General features: G+C 39.4%; 1 protein-coding gene across 1 annotated transcript in view; it reads right to left on the bottom strand.

Annotated features, from left to right (window-relative positions):
• Positions 1-5,500: 5,500 nt before the first annotated feature.
• vwa1.L (von Willebrand factor A domain containing 1 L homeolog) overlaps positions 5,501-22,279 on the bottom strand; it is a 59,720-nt gene continuing 42,941 nt past the window's right edge. The window contains exons 3-6 of the mRNA XM_018226028.2: positions 20,694-20,972; positions 17,684-17,956; positions 11,087-11,353; positions 5,501-7,943 (exon numbers count right to left, since the gene is read on the bottom strand). Of these exons, the coding sequence (XP_018081517.1) occupies positions 11,091-11,353; positions 17,684-17,956; positions 20,694-20,972 (815 nt within the window). The 3' untranslated portion in view covers positions 5,501-7,943; positions 11,087-11,090. The remainder of the gene's footprint in view (positions 7,944-11,086; positions 11,354-17,683; positions 17,957-20,693; positions 20,973-22,279) is intronic.

Below are 22,279 nucleotides of genomic sequence, written 5' to 3' on the forward strand. Positions count from 1 at the left end.
TGACCAATATAGGCTAATCCACAAGGGCATTTTAACATGTAAACCACATTTTTGGTATCGCATGTTGAAAAACTTCTAAGGGGTACGTTATTACCTTTGGTGGGATGGCACACTGTTTCTCCTTTTATTATAGAGGGGCAGCAAACACAATTTAAACATGCATACGTACCTCTCTTTGGTGGTCCCCAAAACATTTTTTTCTCTTTTTGCTGAACAATGTCTGAGGGACACAAAATGTCTCTAAGGCTCCGACCCCTAGTGTAACTGAATATAGGTATCTCTTTAAAAAGTGAACCATATTTGCTATCCTGTTGTAGTACAGGCCAAAACCTTTTTATGATGTTTTCAATGCATTTACTTTGTCTGCCAAATTTTGATACAAAAGGTATACGATCATTGGACTGTTTTTTAATGGGTGTGTGTATAAGTTCATCCCTGCTGATTCTACCTATCTCATTTTGGATGGTTTTCAATTTAGTTCCCTGGTATCCCCGTTTAGACAATTTATTTGTCAAAGCATCAGCCGCCCTTTTATATTGGCTATCCGTGGATGCAATGCGACGAGCACGCATATATTGGCCCTTGGGTATGGCGTTCAATATATGTGGATTGTGGTAACTGGATCTAAGCAACAACGTATTTCGGTCTGTGGGTTTAGAATACATTTCTGTTATGATTTTATGGTTGCAAATACTAAGTTTCACATCTAAAAAATGTACAGATGTGTCAGACCACTCACCCGTGTACCCCCTACTGTACCCCCTACTGTAAATGATAAGGATATTAGAAGTCACTGAGGGGTTGTTCTGTGACCATATAAAGGCACAAGGCTGCAGGCTGAGTTATACAGGGAACTCTGAGTATCACTCATGTATTATAAGGGATAATGTACCCCCAACTGTAAATTATAAGGATATTAGAAGAGACTGATGGGTTCTGTGACCATATAAAGGCACAAGGCTGCAGGCTGAGCGATACAGGGAACTCGGAGTATCACTCATGTATTATATGTACCCCCTACTGTAAATGATAAGGATATTTGGAGTCACTGAGGGGTTCTGTGACCATATAAAGGCACAAGGCTGCAGGCTGAGTTATACAGGGAACTCTGAGTATCACTCATGTATTATAAGGGATAATGTACCCCCTACTGTAAATGATAAGGATATTAGAAGTCACTGAGGGTTTCTGTGACCATATAAAGGCACAAGGCTGCAGGCTGAGTTATACAGGGAACTCTGAGTATCACTCATGTATTATAAGGGATAATGTACCCCCAACTGTAAATTATAAGGATATTAGAAGAGACTGATGGGTTCTGTGACCATATAAAGGCACAAGGCTGCAGGCTGAGCGATACAGGGAACTCGGAGTATCACTCATGTATTATATGTACCCCCTACTGTAAATGATAAGGATATTTGGAGTCACTGAGGGGTTCTGTGACCATATGAAGGCACAAGGCTGCAGGCTGAGTTATATAGTACAGAGTGTCAATTGGAGAGACCACACACCTCACAAAACCCAAACAGCGTGTCCTGGTGCTCGGTGGTAGGGGAATCGGCAACCACCCAACCAAGGTACGTAGAAGAATCACCGACCGGCACACAGGAATTCAGTTAGCAGGGCAAGCCCTTGCAATTTTATTAATGCAGTGCGACGTTTCAGGGCACGCCCCTTGCTTGACAAATGCACTGCATTAATAAAATTGCAAGGGCTTGCCCTGCTAAATGAATTCCTGTGTCCTGGTGATTCTTCTACTGCTTCTACTGCTGCAGACTGAGTACCACTCATGTATCACAGAAAAATTCAGGCCTGGTCAAGCTATGAGAAAACTTAGGGGGCTGTAGCTGCTGAATTATGCAAAGTACAGGGGAAGGGAATACCTATGCTGCCATAGTTTTATGGGATCTCTCTGTACAGGCTATAAACAAACGTTGGGGGCTGTTCCTGCTGAATTGTGCTTAGTACAGGGGAATACCTATGCTGCCATAGTTGTATGGGATCTCTCTGTACAGACTATGAGCAACATTAGGGGACTGTTCTTGCTGAATTGTGCTTAGTACGGGTGAATAAATATGTTGCCATAATTATATGGGATCTCTCTGTACAGACAATGAGCAACATTAGGGGACTGTTCTTGCTGAATTGTGCTTAGTACGGGGGAATAAATATGATGCCATAGTTTTATGGGATCTCTCTGTACAGGCTATGAGCAACATTAGGGGACTGTTCTTGCTGAATTGTGCTTAGTACGGGTGAATAAATATGATGCCATAGTTTTATGGGATCTTTCTGTACAGGCTATGAGCAAACTTAGGGGACTGTTCCTGCTGAATTGTGCTTAGTACAGAGGAATACCTATGCTGCCATAATTTTATGGGATCTCTCTGTACAGACTTTGAGCAAACTTTGGGGGCTGTTCTTGCTGAATTGTGCTTAGTACAGAGGAATACCTATGCTGCCATTGTTTTATGGAATCTCTCTGTACAGACTATGAGCAAATTTAGGGGACTGTTCCTGCTGAATTGGGCTTAGTACAGGGGAATGCCAATGTTGCCATAGTTTTATGGTATCTCTCTGTACACGCTATGAGCAAACTTAGGAGCTGTTCCTGCTGACTTGTGCTTAGTACAGAGGAATACCTATGCTGCCATAGTTTTATGTGATCTCTCTGTGCAGACTATGAGCAAACTTAGGGGCTGTTCTTGCTGAATTGTGCTTAGTACAGAGGAATACCTATGCTGCCATAGTTTTATGGGATCTCTCTGTGCAGACTATGAGCAAACTTAGGGGACTGTTCCTGCTGAATTGTGCTTAGTACAGAGGAATACCTATAGGCATAAAAATCAATTGATGGAAACTACAAATTAGCTGGCATTTCAAAAACTCCCATGGTGAGAAAAAAACGGTCAAAGGTGCCTTTTGATTTCTATTTTTTGATATTTTCTTTTTCTCTTTACCACATTATCATTGTCTTTTCTTCTCCCAGCATCTCAGCTCTTATGTGCTTATATTACTTTTCTTTCACATACCAAATATTCTTTTTCTTCCTTAAACATATATTTTTCCATTTTTCATCCCCACTATCACCTCTGCCACACTCACCTTTACTCATTTATTTGGTGTTCTACAAATAAACTTTCTTTCCCTTTATGTATCTCCCAATTTCTGATACTTTCCCATTCTCCATACAGTCTTTTACATCCCAGTTTGTACCTTTTGTCCAACACTTTTCTTTCTTCTTTTTTTCTCCTCATAGAAGTCTTTTCACTATGGGACTGACCAATTGAGTTTGGGGTGGGCTGGGCCAATCGGGCTCAGTGGCAGGCTGGGCCAATTGGATTTGGGGGTGGACAGGGCCATTTGGGTTTGGGGCGGGCTGGGCCAATCGGATTCAGTGGCTTGCTGGGCCAATTGGATTCAGCAGCTGGCTGGGCCAGTCAGGTTCAGAGGTGGGCTGTGCCAATCGGGATTGGGCCACTGGGGGATGAAGGAAAAAGAAGAGAAAAGAGAATCAGAGCTGGCACTGGTGCAGCCCCCATAAGCACAGGGCCAGATTTGCAAGTATTTTCATTTCGTTCCTGGGATGCAGCGGGCCTCATAAAGGGTGGCGGGGCACTGACCCTGGTGCAGCTGCACCTATTGCACCCCAGGTAGTTACGCCACTGCACTTCAGTTTTAAAGATAACACCCATTCCCAGTATAAAACAGTGGTGTGGCCCCTTTCCTGCCTATAGCATATTTCCTGCAGAGGCCCAAATGCTGGTGTTCTGGATATTATGGCAGAGAGGCAGTTGTAAATTGCCATAGACCTTGATATGGAAGATATTAAAGGATACATGTACTGTTTGATTTTTACAAAGCATCACACGCTGGTCAGTTTCTGACCATTCTGTCCACTAAGAAGTCAGTGAAGTTGTCAGGAGAAAAAAAGAGGCTGCTCTGATGTTCTTCTGGTTAGGAAAGATTTGAGAAAGGTTTCTAATATTTTTCCGAATCAGAGCAGCCTCTTTCTTTCTCCAGACAACTTCATTGACTTCTTGGTGGTCAGAAATTGTATCCTTTGACTGCCTTGTACAAATCTGAAAGGGAGAAGGCATTATCAGCCATCGCTTGCACAGAAGAAAGTACGTTTTTAAGGCATTACTGGAAAAACCTTTAGAGTAGGCAGGTTAAAGGGGGTGTTCACCTTTAAATTAATTTTTAATATGATGTAGAGAGTGATACCCTGAGAAAATTTGCAATTGGTTTTCTTTTTTTATTATGTGTGGTTTTTAAATTATTTAGAGTTGTATTCAACATCTCTCCAGCAATCTGGTTGATGGAGTCCAAATTACCCTAGCAACCATGCATTGATTTGAATAAGAGACTGAAATATGAATAGGAGAGGCCTTAATATAAAGATGAGCAATAAAAAGTAGCAATAATACATTTGTAGCCTTACAGAGCATTTGGTTTTTAGATGACCCCCATTTGAAAGCTAAAAAGAGTCAAAAGAAGGTGGCAAATAATTCAAAAACCTAAAAAATAAATAATGAAGACAAACTGAAAAATTTCCCAGATTTGGCCATTCTATAACATATTAACAGTTAACTTGAAGGTAAACCACCCTTTTAATATCTTGGAATTAAAAAACAATAAATAATGAATGTGCAAAGGTTCTTAGAATACTTATCCTTACTTATCCTTTAAACAATACCATCCTGGAGCCGGACACTCCAACACAGCCGAAAGATTTTCTTTTAGTATATACTTCGAGTATAAAAAATATGACTCATTTATAACTATTTACAATAGTTTCTGCAGATGGATAATGTACAGTCCAGCGCTGCCCTCCATATTATTCCTTGTGCACAGCTGTGCAAAATAAATAATGTTTCTAATATAGTTTGTTAACCAAAAATGTAATGTATAAAGGCTGGAGTGACTAGGTGTACAACATAATAGCCAGAACACTACTTCCTACTTTGCAGCTCTATAACTCTAAGTTAGTCAGCGACTTTAAGGGGGGCCATATGGGACATAAATGTTCAGTGAGTTTGCAATTGATCCTTAGCATTCAGCTCAGATTCAAAAGCAACAGATATGACCCATGTGACCCACTGATTGGTTACTGCCTGGTAACCAATCAGTGGAAACCAAGAGAGCTGCAAAGCAGGAAGTAGTGTTCTGGCTATTATGTTAGATATCCAGTCACTCCAGCCTTTATACATTACATTTTTGACTAACTATATTAAAAACATTTTTATTTTGCACAGCCTATCTACTGTATTTACCCAGTTTTTATTTTTATACTGAACAATTCCTTTAAGGATTTCTTTCAGATCTGGTATTTAGGAGCAACAAGTGCAATGTGATATATTGTAAATTGCATCTTCACTGCAATTTCACTTTCCAATTTCTCTTTTTCTAAAGAGCAGATTAGAAATGAGATGAGGAGTACATATGGATAATCAGTTCAATTCCCCATTGCCAAGTGAATATACAGTAGAACATAGCAAAGAAAATCAAGCTTTATTTTTTTTATTTTCCACCCACAATGTTATTTCTGCTGTGCAACAATTAAATGTCAGGGTTAGAAGCAATATAAAAAATGTGATAATAGAAAACAATGAATAGAATACTGTGGGGGAAATCTGTACATACACAAGCAAGATGTGCCTCAATAATACCAAGCAAAATGAACAAAAATCCTGTACTTCATTAACAATGAAAACTCAAGTGGACTGTGCTAACATAGGCTCTCTGTTCTCTATACAGTATGAGACAAAAAGACGCAATATGCTAGGCTAGAGTTGCAAGTACATTCAGGACCACAGTCTCAGATTGTAAGCTACGTCACTAGCAAACCACACTTCTATGTCCATTTAATACACTGCCACCTAGTGCCTCCTTGGTGCAGCCCCTGAAAACTTTTAATCTTTGCAGCAACTGAGTGCAAAATACAGTATTGTGGACAAAGAATAGCGTTAACGGCAGTGACATTTTTGTGTCAATATTAGGGATGCACCTCCTTGATCAGCAACACACGTGTTTTTCACTTATATGTAAATATCTGGCCAATGAGTGCTGGACCATCAGTGAAGCTTAATTTCCTTCATAAATAATTAATACCAGGAATAAGAGTTTGAAAATTGTTAGAACAGTAGAACTATGTTCCTGTGGTTTGTTAGTAACACTGAGCAAAGTGTGAGCCATTGAGATTGATGGCATCTCCTTTTATTGCCAATAGGTTAGAGACTTGAAGCATTTAGCTTGCAATGCTAGATCTGAGAAATAGTGATGAGCGAATTTATTCCCATTGCGATGAGCGAATTTATTCCCATTGACTTTAATGCATTAGGACAAAAAAGTCAACATAAGAAAAAACGCCCATTGACTTCAAGGGCAGTGACATGCTGCGTTTCGGGGAGATTAGTCGCCCGGCGACAAATCTCCTCTTCTTCGGACAACTAATCTCACCGAACTGCCTCCCCTACCTTCCAGCCGGTTAGAATGTAAATAGCCACCGGGAACGCTTAATGTTCCGAAGTCGCCTGAAGTTGCCATATGAAAAAACGCCCGTTGACTAATTCATTTTCAGTATGAAAAATTGTTACGCGTAAAAAAAGTTGCACGTAAAAACGCCCATTGACCAATTTGTTCGAAATTTGTTTTGCAGTTTCATTAATTTTTCGCTCATCACTACTGAGAAATATCTCCAGCTGGTCAAAGCTGAGCTCCATCCGCAGAGCTGAGAAAAAAGCACCCTCCCCCCTTTTCAAGATGGCAGTCGGTCAACATATAACCTCACTCTAGAATGGTCAGTGCCTTCAAGACACATTCATGTTGTCTTCTGCAACCTACTGTCTTCCACATCCTACATAAAGGAGTATATTTCATACATGTTCAGTTCCATAGACAGTGCCTTGAAGATTTGACTGGACAATGTGTTTACCTAGCCAGGCCTATGCAAGTATTCAGTGAGCTGACTTGGCCAGTTAGAGGTGAATGGTCTCTAATAACATCTACTAAAATGCAGTGATGACAATCCCTCTTTTGCAATCTAATTTTGCCCAATAAGCTCAGGTCATGGAACCGATATATATCACCAAAGATTCAATATACCAGGTATCTCAGCCTGAACTTTTACTTTTATCCTTTCTGCTTGTATGGGGGGTGTCTAATAAAAAATGGTGGCTATACTGGCAGTTCAGCACACTCTGCCCCTGAGCCAGTGCATTACATAAATCTTTAAGTACACTGCGTCCATGACAAATACTCATAAGCTTATCACAATCCAACGGTGTCACTCGTTTCTGTAACTTTATTTATGGAGTTGAAGCAGACACAGAGAACTTCTCTGTCCATGGGAACAATGAAATATTAAAATACTTCTTTGGAGTTGGTCATGTACACAGAGAGTGTTCTCCTAGGACAGATTAATAAGAGGGTAGTCAATATACTTCAATATAGTTGGTGCCAGCATGGTCAGGGGAAAAACACAGTACTAAGGAAATCACTGATGCGTTCCCTAATATGGCTTCCTGCAAATAAAAAGTTATATTTCCTTCCAGGCCAATCCCAGTTCTTGCACCAAAAGGGAAAGATGAAATGTGCTTGATTGAAGCTTTAACGGTTACTTTAAAGACAATTTCAAGGTTCTCAACATATTTTGGTGAAGATGCCCCCCCCAGTCAAGCCATTTCTCTTGCAGATGTGACCTTACTCGCAGTGTCAGAACTTCCAGCTTAATTCGGCCCAACTGCCATCTAGAGATAGGAAAAAGGACTGCGGCACAGTGCCATGTTTTTCTTTTCTGAATGATAAAGATACAGCAGCAACCTCTTCACTTACTCCTTTTGTTAGCACCTGCGTCTTCTTCTGATCTCTAGCTTCTAGGGACATTGATGCAATAGTCTAGTATCACTCAGTCCTAGGGTAGTCCACTGCACGTGTTGCTGGAAGTAAAGAAACACAAATATAAGCTCCTATGAATATTACATTTGGCAGACCATATATTATTTTTTCTTTTTGTTTCAGTACACTTTTAAAGAAAAAGTAACATTCATATTTAGTAGTATTTATTCATGAAAAAATAAGCAAGGTAGCTCATTGATATATCGCTGACTTTTTCAAGCCAATAAAAATGTAGGTCAACCCATATAATAAATAAGATATTTTCTTAGGTGCTGAACTCCAAAATTAGGTTTTAATAAGAGTCACTAGTTAAAGGGTTGATCGAGTCAACTTGCACATTATGAATTGCTAATATAGTATTCATTTCAGAGGCATACTGTAATCTGCCAGGCAGAATGCAACTAAATGAAGTAAACTGGCTGTACGTGTGGCCAAGCGATGTCACTTCCAGTCAATGGTGACGTCACTCCTGGGTTGGAAGGTTAGTTTAACTCAGTCTGGGTCGGATACCGGTTTTGGGTAGGGTGGCAGTTGCGGGTCGGGTGAAGGGTTGGCGGGTCGACTATACCCCGTGCAGGACTCTAGCCTACTGAGCCCAATGATGTCTGCATCAAACAGTTCTCAATCCTGCCAATAAATATCTGTACAATTTTTGGTCATATATCGGTAAGACAGGTCATCCCTAGAGTAACATGCATGGTACAATACGCAGCTGACTTTGTCTTATAGGTGTCCAGTTTTAAAGGGATGCCCAGGTAACCTATCTCATTAGTTATCATCCTTGTAGCCTGAGGGATTTATGAGTGTTGTCTATTAATTATAAGGATGATTGTTTAAAGGAAAACTATCGCAAAAAATTTAAATTTAATATAAGCTTCATCATATTGAAATAAAAAACTTTCTAAATACAATCAATTAAATATTCTGCATCGTTTCTGATCAAGTTTATGTTCACTATCCCTCTCTCAGCATCTGTTTCTCTTCATTCTGTCTTCTTGCAGGAGTTGGGTATCAGCTAGTAATTGACAGTTAGATCCAATATATCTTATAGGGGGGCTTTCTTTACGAGCAGATGTATTAGAGCTTGCTCAAATAACTGATTCCAGTACAAACAAAATAACTGCCTTTTGCACAAATTCTGCATGTAGAGAGACATGGGGGCAAATTCACTAAGCACCGAAGCGCCGAACGCTAGCGTTAATTCGCTAGTGTTTGGCATTTTCGTTACTGCGCAAATTCACTAACGAACGCTGGCGTAGTTTCGCTAGTGTTACTTCGCACCCTTACGCCAGGCGAATTTTCGCTAGCGACGTAACTACACAAATTCACTAACTTGCGCAGTGTACTGAACGCTACCTTTTACGCTAGACTTCCTTCGCCACCTCAGACCTGGCGAAGCGCAATAGAGAAGATAGGGATTGTTTAAAAAAAAGTCAAAATTTTTTCTAAGTCCCAAAAAATGCTGGCGTGTTTTCTACATTATGGGTGATAGGCTGAAAAAGATCGAAATTTTTTTTGGGGCTCCCCTCCTTCCCCCCTACATTTCCTGACTCATGGCAACTTGCCTAGACAGTGGGCACATGCGTAGGGCAAAATAAAAATTTTATTTGCTGATTTGAAGGTTTTTTGGGCATTTGTAGTGCTGATACGTATTCCTCCATTGAAATTTGAATTTGGCGCCGTATGCAAATTAGCCTTCGCTAGCGTAACTTCGCTATACATAGTGAAACAACGCTAGCGCAACTTCGCAACCTTACGCTACCCCTGAGCGCAACTTCGGATTTTAGTGAATTTGCGGAGAGCTGGCGATACTACGCCTGGCGAAGTGCGGCGAAGTTGCGCCTGGCGCAACTTCGCATCTTAGTGAATTTGCCCCATGATGTCTGGTGATTTTAATAGAGTGAGCTCAAATACATCTTTTAAGCAAAAGGAGCCCCTCCTATAAGATGTATTGGATCTAACTGTCAATGAATATCTGGCACTAAACTCCAGAATGTAGACCGAATGAAGAGAAACAGATGCTGAGAGAGGAATATTGAAGATAAACTGGATTATTTCAGAAACAATACAGAATATTTAATTGATTGTATTTAGAAAACTTAATTTTTCAGTATGCTGAAGTTTATATTAAATTTTCATTTTGGCGATAGCTCTCTTTGCTGTGGGGCCCATTAACTTCATGCCATGAGCTTTCAGTGACTCTTGGTGTGACTACTTGACTGATAATGACTTACTGCACTGGGTGAGACTGCATTAGACTCTGATTCTGAGATTCATTTTCTAAAGAGAAATTACTATTTTAATTTTCAAGGAGCTGTGTGAAAAAAATCATCTCATCTCGGAAACTGTGATTAATAGCTCCTGTGAAAAGGAGACTGCAATATGGCTGCAGAGTGATGACCAACTATAATTGTGTATGATACTAGTTACATTGGGCTAGAGATAATTTCAGTTTTTCTATTTGGGACTTTCTTTTAAATGAACTTGTAGAGCCAATACAATGGATTATAAACAGTGATCCCCAACCAGTGGCTCATGAGTAACATTTTGCTCACAAACTCCTTGGATGTTGCTCTCAGTGGCAAAGCAGGTGCTTATTTTCTAATTCCTGGTTTGGAGGCAAGTTTTGGTTGCATAAACCACAGGTCTACTGCCAATAAGAACATCTTGGAGGCTGCCAGTCCACATAGGGGCTACCAAATAGCCAATCAAGATCCTTATTTGACATCCCCAGAGACATTTCATGCTTGTGTTGCTCTCCAACTCTTTCAATATTTGAATGTGGCTCACGGGTGAAAAAAGGTTGGATCCATGGATTATAACAATTCATTTACTTGAATCTGAATCTAAGCTGATGCATAATTCAGCACAGTACACACATCTCATAAATTTGCTTCTATTTCATTGACGTGATCAGTGGTGCCTAACCAGGGTCTCAGGGGCCCATGGTAGTATTTGGGTAGGGACCAATGATGAGTTAGACAAAGGTTCAGGGCTGGCAGCTTTCAGACACCAAGGATACCAGGATCACAACAGGATTGGAAGCAATGGCAACAGGAGCACACGGGTGGCCAGGAAGGCTCACCTTACAAATCGGCAAAGTCTCATTAGTGTCTGTATTTTGTGCTATTATCACTAGTTTTGGTTTGCAGAACAAGTTTAGGCACTTCCAAACATACCGTACCTGGTTATGTCTTAACAGTCTTGCACAGGTTCTTCCCTGCTCCATTCACATACACTGGCATAACACAAATCTCGCTTGTAGTCCCTGCTTCCATATCATTCAGAATAAGGCTATCAGCTTGGGGCCCCACACTGACCCGTGATGAAGAGCCTAGTTGCCGCTGGCACTTTATAAGGTAACCCTGCACTTCTCCTTCAGCAGTGCTCCATGTTGCCTTTACTTTATCAGAACCAAGGTCTTCCAGATGTAGATATCGAATGTTGTCATCTTATGGAAATGAAAACTAGCATTATTACCCAGTAAAGATTATAAACATTAACATTAAAAACAGATATGTAATATGAAAATACATTCTTGTTTAATGAATCATATATTGGAACAGTTGGTATAACAGTTGAGTATTTTGGAATTCTGCAATTGGAGCTTCTACGTGTATGGTAGAGGTTTTTTTAGCCTGTAGCCAGGGGTGGATTAATGAATATGAGAAGATTAGGCAGCCAGACAAGCAAGCCCGGATTTGTGGCAAGGCCACAGATGCCCCCGGGCCTAGCGCGGCAATATTTTAGGGGTGGCATGGTGCCCAGCTACATTCCAATTTTACTGGAAGCACTGGGGATGAGCTGAGGTGCACCTAATCCCCAGTGCTCTGAAGGTAGCCTGTGCATGCACCCGCTTGCAAGGTGAGGGGGCATGCTCGTGAGGAGACGGGGCAGGTGGCCCTCTGGCCTAGGGGTAGCCCAAACAGTAATCTGGCCCTGCGAGACAAGGCAAGGCATGTGTGTGTGAGTGGCGTTTGAGGTGTCTTAGAGAGCTTTTATGCACACCCACACATGCACCTTTATTTGTTTGGCTACTTAATCTTCTCCCAGCATGTTCCAAAGAAAAGAAAATACAAATATTAATTGAAAAAAAACTAGATCATGTGGCTCTTGTGTCTCCAGGTGCACTTGTGATTTATTGTTGTATTTTTCTAAACATTTGGGAGTGGGAGTCGCCTAGACTGTGGAAAGTGTGGCTCAAGGGCCTCCCATCTCATTGATTCACCACTCTCTGTAGCTGCCCTCCAATACACATTGGTCATTCTGCTGTGGTTCTAAGAATATCTAGGATAAAAATAAAAGTTTACCCCTGTGGGTCCAGCCCCTTAGGTGGGAACCTATACGTTAGGGAATGTATAAGTGGGTCAGAGTTCCTGTATTATTGGCAAAATACATTGTAGAATAAGAATTTTTATAAACTTCAAACCTACTAGTAGGTAAGGTTAACTTTAATATCAGCATCTAGATAGTATCTATGATATATCATATATTCTGCCAGCTCAAGTTCCATTCCCACCCAGTCAATGCAGGTAAATTCCCAAAGGCAATTTATAAAAAACTGATAAAAGCGGTACATACGGACTAGCATAGAGAGCTAAATCACATTAAACGGTATTGTTTAAAAAGCACTAAAAGTGGTATAGTAGTATTTCACCATAAAGTGGCTGGTTGATCAATCATTTACATTCCCTTAACAAACATGTTACATATCATCAAAATATCAAGGCCTTTTTCTGTCTAATACTTAGTAAGACTACTTTTAAAGGGCTCCTGTTACTTTAAGAAATTATTACAAATCCTATTTTATGATGTTGGTCAAGCAAAATAAACTTCACTTTCACGCAATAAGAATGATTTAAATATTTTTTTTAGTCTTGGAAATACACAATCACAGCAAGCAGGCAGGCGCCATTTTATGGACACTGTTATTAAGGCAAGCTTTGTATAATCACAAAATCTTGTTTATGGGCAGTGCAGAATAGAAAGTGAAAGTAATTGCGTGCCCTGCTCGGCATAGAGGATGGGCAGGCAAATATGATTGACAGCTGAGAATTTTGAACAAGTCTATAACAGTTAGCTTGTTTGGGTTTCATGTTTGATTTAAAAAGGACTTTTATTGTACAGCTTTTTATGTCTGATTACAGGTTCCCTTTAAACACAGCACTGTAATACATTTTAAAAAAGCTATCTTTGCCATAGCAATTAACACCAAAAATATACTGGCATGTGACCATCATTGATGCTCACTATGGCACAGATTTATTAATATTCTTGATTTGTGCAAATCATGGCAAAAAATAACACATTGCAGTTTTACGCAAATTTAAAATTTTTACAGTGATTTTTCAAGATACATACAAAGAATCACAAAAAAATGACAATTGGACCACTTAAAACCCACCGCAATGCCTTTAAAGGGATGGTTCACCTTTAAGCAGTTCTAAGCAATTTTTCAATTGGTCTTCATTATTTTTTTTTTATATAGTTTTGTAATTATTTGCCTTTTTCTTCTGACACTTTGCAGCTTTCAAATGGGCGTCTCTAACCCCTTCTAAAAAGCAAACACTCTGTAAAGTTACAAATTTATTGTTATTGCTACTTTTTATTACTCATCTTTATATTCAGGCCTCTCCTATTCATATCCCAGTCTCTTATGCAAATCAATGGTTGCTAGGGTAATTTAGACCCTAGCTACCAGATTGCTTAACATACAAATGAAAGCTGCTGAATAAAAAGCTAAATAACTCAAAAACCTTAACTAATAAAAAATGAAAACCAATTGCAAATTGTCTCAGAATATCACTCTCATGCATATTATAGACACAATACTAAAAGTTATCTAAAAGGTGAACAACCCCTTTAAATTCCATAATTTGTTAGTTGTTATGATTCTTGGAACATTATCCCTTATCTTACAAGATAGCTCTTTTATACCGTACCCTGAATCCAGGGAGTACACCTGCAGGATGAAAAATGATTTCTTCTCCACCAGCAGAAAATGTTCTTACTGACTCACTCACCAGTTTAACCACATGACCAGCAAGTCAACAAGTCATTTATAGAAAGTGATTGTCGTATTTAAGCATGCATAATAAAATATTTATTGTAGATCTAATTCAGTAATGTCCTGTTTTTAACACTAGCATACACAGGGCCTTACTAGTGCTCTGTAATGAAGAATGACCCTCTCCCCCCACTAATCTATACCCCTTATATTGCAGCTGCTCACTGGCATTGCTTGCTACAGCTAAGTTTATCTACAAGCACCCCTTGGTGCATCCATCAAGCATTTGCCTAATGCCCAGTGCCGGACAGCCCTGGCAAAAATATCAAAGCAGCCCATGTATTCACACGCATGCAAAGCATGATATATATTTCCAATCCCAAGGTTAACTAGAACTAGTGTTTATTAATAGATATTATAAGAGTCCATTACCATATAATCCCCAGCAATATTATACACCCTAAATGCTGGAACTGGCCCTTGCAACAAATATCTCACCCTAGTTTTTATCGCAACTATTCTATCAGATGGATTAGTGAACCTACAGTATACTTACAGTATATTCTAAATTTTCCTTTGTGTGCCCCCAGCTAGACCATGCAGATAAGAGTACTTTAATTACCATTTGTGCCAATCTGTGGCATACTTGAAGAGACTAGGCTGCCACATGCAACAGCTCATTTACATTTCTAAAATGATTGGCTCATTTACATATTAATAACAGAACTAATTTGCATTTTTAGGTGAGCAGTCCATTTACATTTTAAAGCAAGCGGCCCATCGGGCATTTGCCCGAACCCACAGATTGCCAGTCCGGCCTGCTAATGCCTCCCCCTTAAGGTTTTGAGTGGCTTCTATATTGTTACATCCCAGGGGCATTACCATACAGTTATCAACACTTAATCTCTTTGCCACTTATTTGCCAGGGGTGGTTCACATTTAAGTTAATTTTACCAACTTTTCAGATGGTCTTAATTTTTTTATAGTTTTTCAATTATTTGCCTTTTTCTTCTGACTCTTCAGCTTTCAAATAGGGGTCACTGACCCCATCAAAAACAAATGCTCAGTAAGGCTACAAACATATTTCTACTTTTTATTAATCATGTTTCTATTCAGAGTCTCGTATTCATATCAATGCATAGTTGCTAGGGTAATTTGGACTAAAGTAATTAGACTACTGAAATTGCAAACTGGAGAGCTGCTTAACTCAAAAATCTTAATTAAGAATAAAAAAAATTAAAACCAACTGCAAATTTTCTTAGGATATCACTCTCTACATCATACTAAAAGATCCTTTATGCTTTTATACCATCTAATCTTGAGCCAATACTCACCACTATGAAAGATAAGCTGAAAGTGTGGGCAAACCTGCCAATATCAATCTAGGGCAGGATCAACCTCCTAAAAATGATCTTCCTCCCTAAGTTCCTCTATATTTTCCATAATTCCCCAGTCCCCATCCCCAGTACCTTCTTTACCTCCATTGACACTGCCCAATCTTCCTTCCTCTGGGCAAACAAGCCCCCAGGTTCGCTAGAGCTAAACTGGCAGCACAAATCTACTATATTCACTGGTGGCTCAACTCAGACCTATATAACCCAAACTTCCCACTCCAGGCCACATTAGCAAGCTCAACTGAGTCACTCAAATTCCATTCCGCAAACTCCCCAATTTACACACAAACCACCCAGTTATAATCACCTATACAAAACATGGGTGGCAGCACTTAAAGTTTGCAATATTACACAACCTCTCCTTTCGTCACATCTACCCCTATGGGGAAACTCCTTCCTCCCACATTTGCAACACATAGCAGAGTACAGAATCTGGCCACAGTGGGTCTACACACACTTGGGGACCTTCTCAAAGATGGAAGGATAAGCTGCAGGAATGAAATCAAACATGGTCAGACCTAGGAAGTTCTCCCCTGATTCTCATATTTCCAGCTGAGACAGGCTACTAATGCCCAATTTCAGGGGAACACCACGAATCTTACAGTTACTAAGATAAAATCAGCCCTTAGAGCCACCTTCCCTAGGAGGCTTGTCAAAACACTATACTCACTCCTCTTAGCTACTATTAAACCGCCATTCCATGAGGCAAGTATGGCCTGGAGTAGAGACATACAAAGGGGGGTTCTGGGAGCACTCACATTGCTAAGTAGGAATATATTAAGTATAAGGGAAGTGCTACCGACATGGCCAATTTGTCAGTGCACATTCCCTGGGTGCCTGTCTAAGTAATTCAGTAGATATGCAAATGCATGTGTTCACAAAGACCCATTCACATTCACTACACCTATTACTATACTATTTAAATTGTCCTTTACTTATTTTAGTTCACATTAATATTCTTACTTATTTATACCTGTACTAATACATATATATATATATATACACTATTTAAGTATGCACTTATATATTTAATTTTATTTTGTCTTTACCATTTTCATATTCTACTTTTTTTTAAAAATGGGCGTTGGTTTGGGCAATCATTCTCTTTTAAAAGCTGTAAGCTAGCAGCGGGGGAGGATCTAGCCCTCAGACTGAAACTAAGGTTCAGCAGACTTCTACTTCAACTAATGCTATTATGCAGAGAGGCACAGGATCCTCTATACTATGACCAGAGGTAAACAAGTTAGGGACCACCGTGTGGGGTTTACCTTGACGTGGTATGGTGGCTTATCAACTTTATGATCATAACTTTATAACTAAAAAACCCCTGTCTTTGTGAGCACATGCACTTGCATATATACTGCATTACTTGGACAGGGCCCCTGGGAATGTGCACTGACCAATTTGGCCTAGTCGGTAGCACTTCCCTTATACTTATATACATTTTTACTTAGCAATGCGAGTGCTCCCACAACCCCCCTTTGTATTTGCTGAAGTAGAGACATCCCAGAGCTGGAAGACGATGACTGGGAATAGGCAACTGACAGGGCATTTGACTACTTGGTCTCAACTAGAGACAGATTGATTCAATTCAAAATCTTACACAGACTCCACTTATCCCCAACTAGACTGTTTCGTATGGGCAAACGCGATTCACCCCAGTGCCCTAAGTGTAGAGCCCCAGAGGCACATTACTTCCACCTTATGTGTTCATGCCCCAGAATTCAAGCCTTCTGGTCCCAAGTCCTTAACTTCATTCAGGACAAAACAGCACTACCTAAACTATTGAACCCCACAGTGTGCTTACTTGGTGTAGTGGATGAGGTCACCCCAAGTGCGGCCATTAGAATACTATTCCATACCCTACTGTTCAATGCCAGGAAATGTATCCTCCTGAATTAGATGTCCCCCCAACCCCCCACACTTAATGGCTGGTTGAACCTGTTGAAAGCAATACTCCCCTTGATACAACGTACCTCTACTACAAAAGGTTGTCCTCAAAAATATGACCTGGTGTGGCGAGAATGATTGCCAACGAGGAACCCTAACTTCATAAATGTCAAGATAGAAGGGACACAATCATATACAACCATTGCTCTGGCTGCTACTGGGCAATAGGTATAGAATCATAAACAAACCCATCACATGAGGGGGAGATACCTAGAATTAGGGAAATGACTGTATATCTGCAGAGTTTTCTATTGTAAGGGAAGTCAGAATGTTTATGTTGTACTTTGACATTTATACTAAATATGGAACCATAAATGTTTTGTTGTTTGTTTGTTATAAAATGCAAAATAAAAAAATATTCCTTTAAAGATGAACAACCCTTTTAACCTGCCTACTCTAGAGGTTCTTCCAGTAATGCATAAAAACTTACTTTCTTCTGTACAAGCGATGGCTGATAATGCCTTCTCCCCTCCAGATTTGTACAAGGCATTCACTGTAACCAAGTAAGTGGTGTTGGATTTGAGGTTTTCCAGGACAGTACTATTCTGGCTGCTGTCTACATCCACTGTCTGAACATCATTGCTTGGCAGGGGGCCATATTGGATTTCATACCCAGCCACACTGTCAAGGGGTGGCCCCCAACTTACACGGAAACTGTGAGTGCTTGCTTCCGATATTAATATCTGAGTTGGGCTAATCATCTCTGCAAAGAAAACAAATAGTGCAATAGATTAGCATAGTATAGGTATGGGAGCCGTTATCTGGAAACCCGTTATCCAGAAAGATTTGAATTATGGAAAGGCTGTCCCCGTCCCCCATAGACTCCATTTTATCCAAATAATCCAGATTTTCTCTGTAATAATAAAACAGTACCTTGTACTTGATCCAAACTAAGATATAATTAAACCCTATTGGAAGCAAAACCAGACTATTGGGTTTATTTAATGTTTACATGATTTTCTAGTAGATTTAGTAGCTGGAAAACTATACCCCAAAAATGAATACTTGAGCAACAGCAACAGTTTATATTAAATGAAGTGGCATATTAAAGAATCTTACCAAACTGGAATATATATGTAAGTAAATATTGCCATTTTACATCTCTTGTCTTGAACCACCATTTCATGATGGTCTGTGTGCTGCCTCAGAGATCACCTGACCAGAAATACTACAACTCTAACTGTAACAGGAAGAAGTGTTGAAGCCAAAGGCAGAACTCTGTCTGTTAATGTGTTCATGTGACCTAACAAGTATAGTTTGTTTGGTATGCTTGTGTGCACCGTGAATCTTACGATCCCAGGGGGCGGCCCTTATTTTTTAAAATGGCAGTTTTCTATTTATGATTACCCAATGCCACATACTACTAAAAAAGTATATTATTATGAAAATGGTTTATTTACATGAAGCAGGGTTTTACATATGAACTGTTTAATGCAATATATTTTTATAGAGACCGACATTGTTTGAGGGCTATAGTTTTCCTTTAAGGAATGGAAGTCCAAATTACAGAAATATCCATTATACAGAAAGCCCTAGGTCCCAAGCATTCTGGATAACAGGTCCCATACCTCTAATACTGTAATTCTAAAGTCTCATTAATAGCCAGTTGGCTGCCTCACAAGAGGAGCTGGTAAGAGAGATTTTTTTTTTGTATGAATATTACGATTTTACATGCACAGACTTTATGAAGGATGCAAAACTCAAAGCCACCCTTTTGCTGTGTACTACATCCCCAGCATATCTGCCAACATTGAATTAATTATTTTGGGATATATACAGATATGGGATCTGTTATCCAGAAAGCTCCAAATAACAGAAAGCTCATCTCCCATAGACTCAATTTTAATCAGATAATTAAAATATTTAAAAATGATTTAATCATAATAAAACAGTACATTGTACTCTTATTAAGATATAATTGATCAGAGACAAAGTAGGTCCCATACCTGTACAATACACAAGAGCCATGAATAGCCTGAGAATATCATTATAAACAGTGCTTAGTAATGTAATTTCTGTCACTACTCATCTATTATAGTAAAAATTATAGTATTGTAGTTAAAGTAATAAGGTCTTCGGCTTCATTCCTTTATATGGTCATGGAGCTCCTGGGTGACTTATAAAATGCTTATATTTTACAGTGGGGGTATATTATTCACTATATATGCGTGCAAAATGCACCCAATTTATATACAGTAACGTATAAAAGCCTATCTCATCTTTCCGAACTTATACATGACTGGGAGATTCCAGATTGTGCAAATAGGGGTCTAAACATGGTGCCATTGCAATGCAGTTTAAAAGGAAATAAATTATTAAAAAAAGGCCACCATACCTGTAGAGTTGAAAAGCAAAGTAGAGAACAGTGCCAGTATTAAGGACACTTTAACTTTTCCATTTGCAAAAGACCAGAGCATAACTTAACTTGAGGCTTATAGGCACAGTTCCATCCAGCTATCAACCTAAGCATTTCCCTTCTATCTATCCATAAAACTAACCTCATTACCAACCCGTCTGTCCACCCCAATGCAATCATCCCCCCAGTGTTGGACTGGCCCACCGGGATACCAGGAAAACTCCTGGTGGGCCACGGTGTCAGTGGGCCCAGGGCCGGCCTTAGGCCTATTGGACCAATTGGGCCCAATTGGGCCCCGCGCCTCTGGGGGCCCCGCACCAGAGGGCAGCACAGGTAATATTTCCCCCAGCACATGATGCTGCCTGGCCTGCCCCCAACTCCTCTCACTCTCTTACCTTGTCTGCCCCTTTCCTTTCTATTTTGTGCCTGTATGCCCTTATTTTCCTAAATACTTGGTGTGTCGGGAGCCAGCAAAACTTTGTCTAGGGGCCCCGCCAACATGGTCCCAATTGGGCCCCACATTTGATAGGACCAGCCCTGAGTGGGCCCTCCTGTTTCTAAACATTTGTCTTATTTCATGGCCATTCCCTATTTCTATGAGAATAAAGAGGCTAAATAGATGGAATAATAGGTTATAGTATGTAAAGAAAAGAGACTAGGAGAATAGAGTTTGAGTGAGGAAAGGAAGAAAATAATACTTTGAGTGGGCCCCTGGTCTAAAGGTTTTTGGGTGGGCCCCTGGTCTAAGGGTTTTTGGTGGGCCCCTGGTGTCCCAGTCCGACACTGCATCCCCCCATCTTGATGTTCCTAGCCTTATTATTATCCTCAGCATAGAACATTGTACATGGCCCCATTAAAAACACTTGATATTATTTATCCCCATGGAAGGCCCATCATATTACAAGATCCAGTTCATGTTACCAGTACTTTGCAAATAAACTGACCATTTGTACTTATACTAGGCTATGGATTTTTAATCTAATGATTAAGAAATAGAAATAAAATATAAATAAACAAAAAAATATTAAACATTGAAACAAAGAATAGTGTTGAGTAATTCATTTATGATAAATGTTAGTCTTACCTGGCAAAGTGGAGACCTGGATGGTTTGAGGCTGTATATATTGAACGTTAGATTCAGGGAGCAGCGTCACCTGATAATCAGTATCTGGGGTTAAGTTGTTAAGTGTCACACCAGTCTGATCTCCAGACAAGGATCGGCTTAACTTCTTCTCTGGGTTTGACACAAGTGCATATTCCAACAAGTAATAGCCAGTCTCCCTGGACAAGAGCCTTGGCCACGTTAGCCTAAAACTTGTGGTTGTTATATCCTGAGCATGCAGTCGCCTTGCTCGTATTAGTTCTGCGAAGGGAGAAAGATACCAAATAAAAACACTGAAAGTATGTAAACTAGAGGAATGTACATTGCTGCATAACTGTAATACTTGCAAAAGGAATAACACACCACTCAATAAAATAAAATAAAAAAATAGTCTGATATGGCTGCTACTTATGCTTTTATTTTTAATTTCATAAGAACAATAATAAAAATATATTATGCATATTAAATAAGATTGTTAGATCCTCTAGACTTTAACTGTGCAAAGAACAGTTGTATTACCAGGCAATGAACACTAGATGGCAGCATAGCATTTTTGTTTGAAATTCAGTTGTTCCAACTAACTGAGCAGCATTTTTATTACTCCGGATGGGGCCCATATATTGAACGAGAAGCATTTTAATAAAATATTGCATTGTTTCATTTGGCTTTATTCATTTTAGTTATTTTTTGTTCTCCACATATCAATTGATCTGCTGTTTAATTCTGCCTCTCCTTAAAATTAACTTTTTAAAGCTTTTATAGGTTGCCAGGGTTATTGGTCCTGGCAACTAGAAAATAAATTACTTCTGAGGCTCAATTATGTTTGCCTTGATTATTTTACATTATTTATATATTTCATATTACTAACCTTTCTATTTATTTTATTTATTTTTTATCTTTTTATTTATTATTATCTATTTATTTTTATTTATCTTCTAATCTGTTACATAAATCTTTAAGTGCCAGGTAAAATAGAATTTATGGCACCAAGACTAATGTACCATTGTGCCAGTGTCTTCATTCTATCTTTCCAGACTTTTAATGTTTGCTGTGCCATGTGTTTACCGGCAAAACGCAACATGGCAAGATCAAAGCAACAAGAAATGCAACGGGTTAAACCAGTGTCTAATCAAAGGAGTTTAGGAACAAAAAAATACAAAATGCAATATATCAGGCTGCAGATTGATTCGGGGCTCATACATCGGTGTTTTAACAGGTGGTGCTGTTATTTTAAAGGTAATGATTAATTAACAGAGTCAAGCAGTAGTCAATAACCCTCAGATCAGAAAATGGACAGAAGGCTTGTGCTCCCTATTAACGTATGCCCTATGAATGGGTGATATTTCATTATACACTGCCAAGTTAGGAAGCATGGCAGCTCTATTCAAATAGAAATATAAAGGTAAATAAAGCGCCTGTGCATAATAGGCTATATTTCCCCTTTAATAACAATTAAACCCAGGACCTTTGATAATACATTTTTTTCTTTCAGGCCTCTTATAGTTCATAGTGTGAGGAAAATATGCCATGGTGTATGGGCACAAGGCATTACAGTGTTGCCTAACAAG

Source organism: Xenopus laevis, chromosome 7L (genome assembly GCF_017654675.1).
Source record: "Xenopus laevis strain J_2021 chromosome 7L, Xenopus_laevis_v10.1, whole genome shotgun sequence".
NCBI lineage: Eukaryota > Metazoa > Chordata > Amphibia > Anura > Pipidae > Xenopus > Xenopus laevis.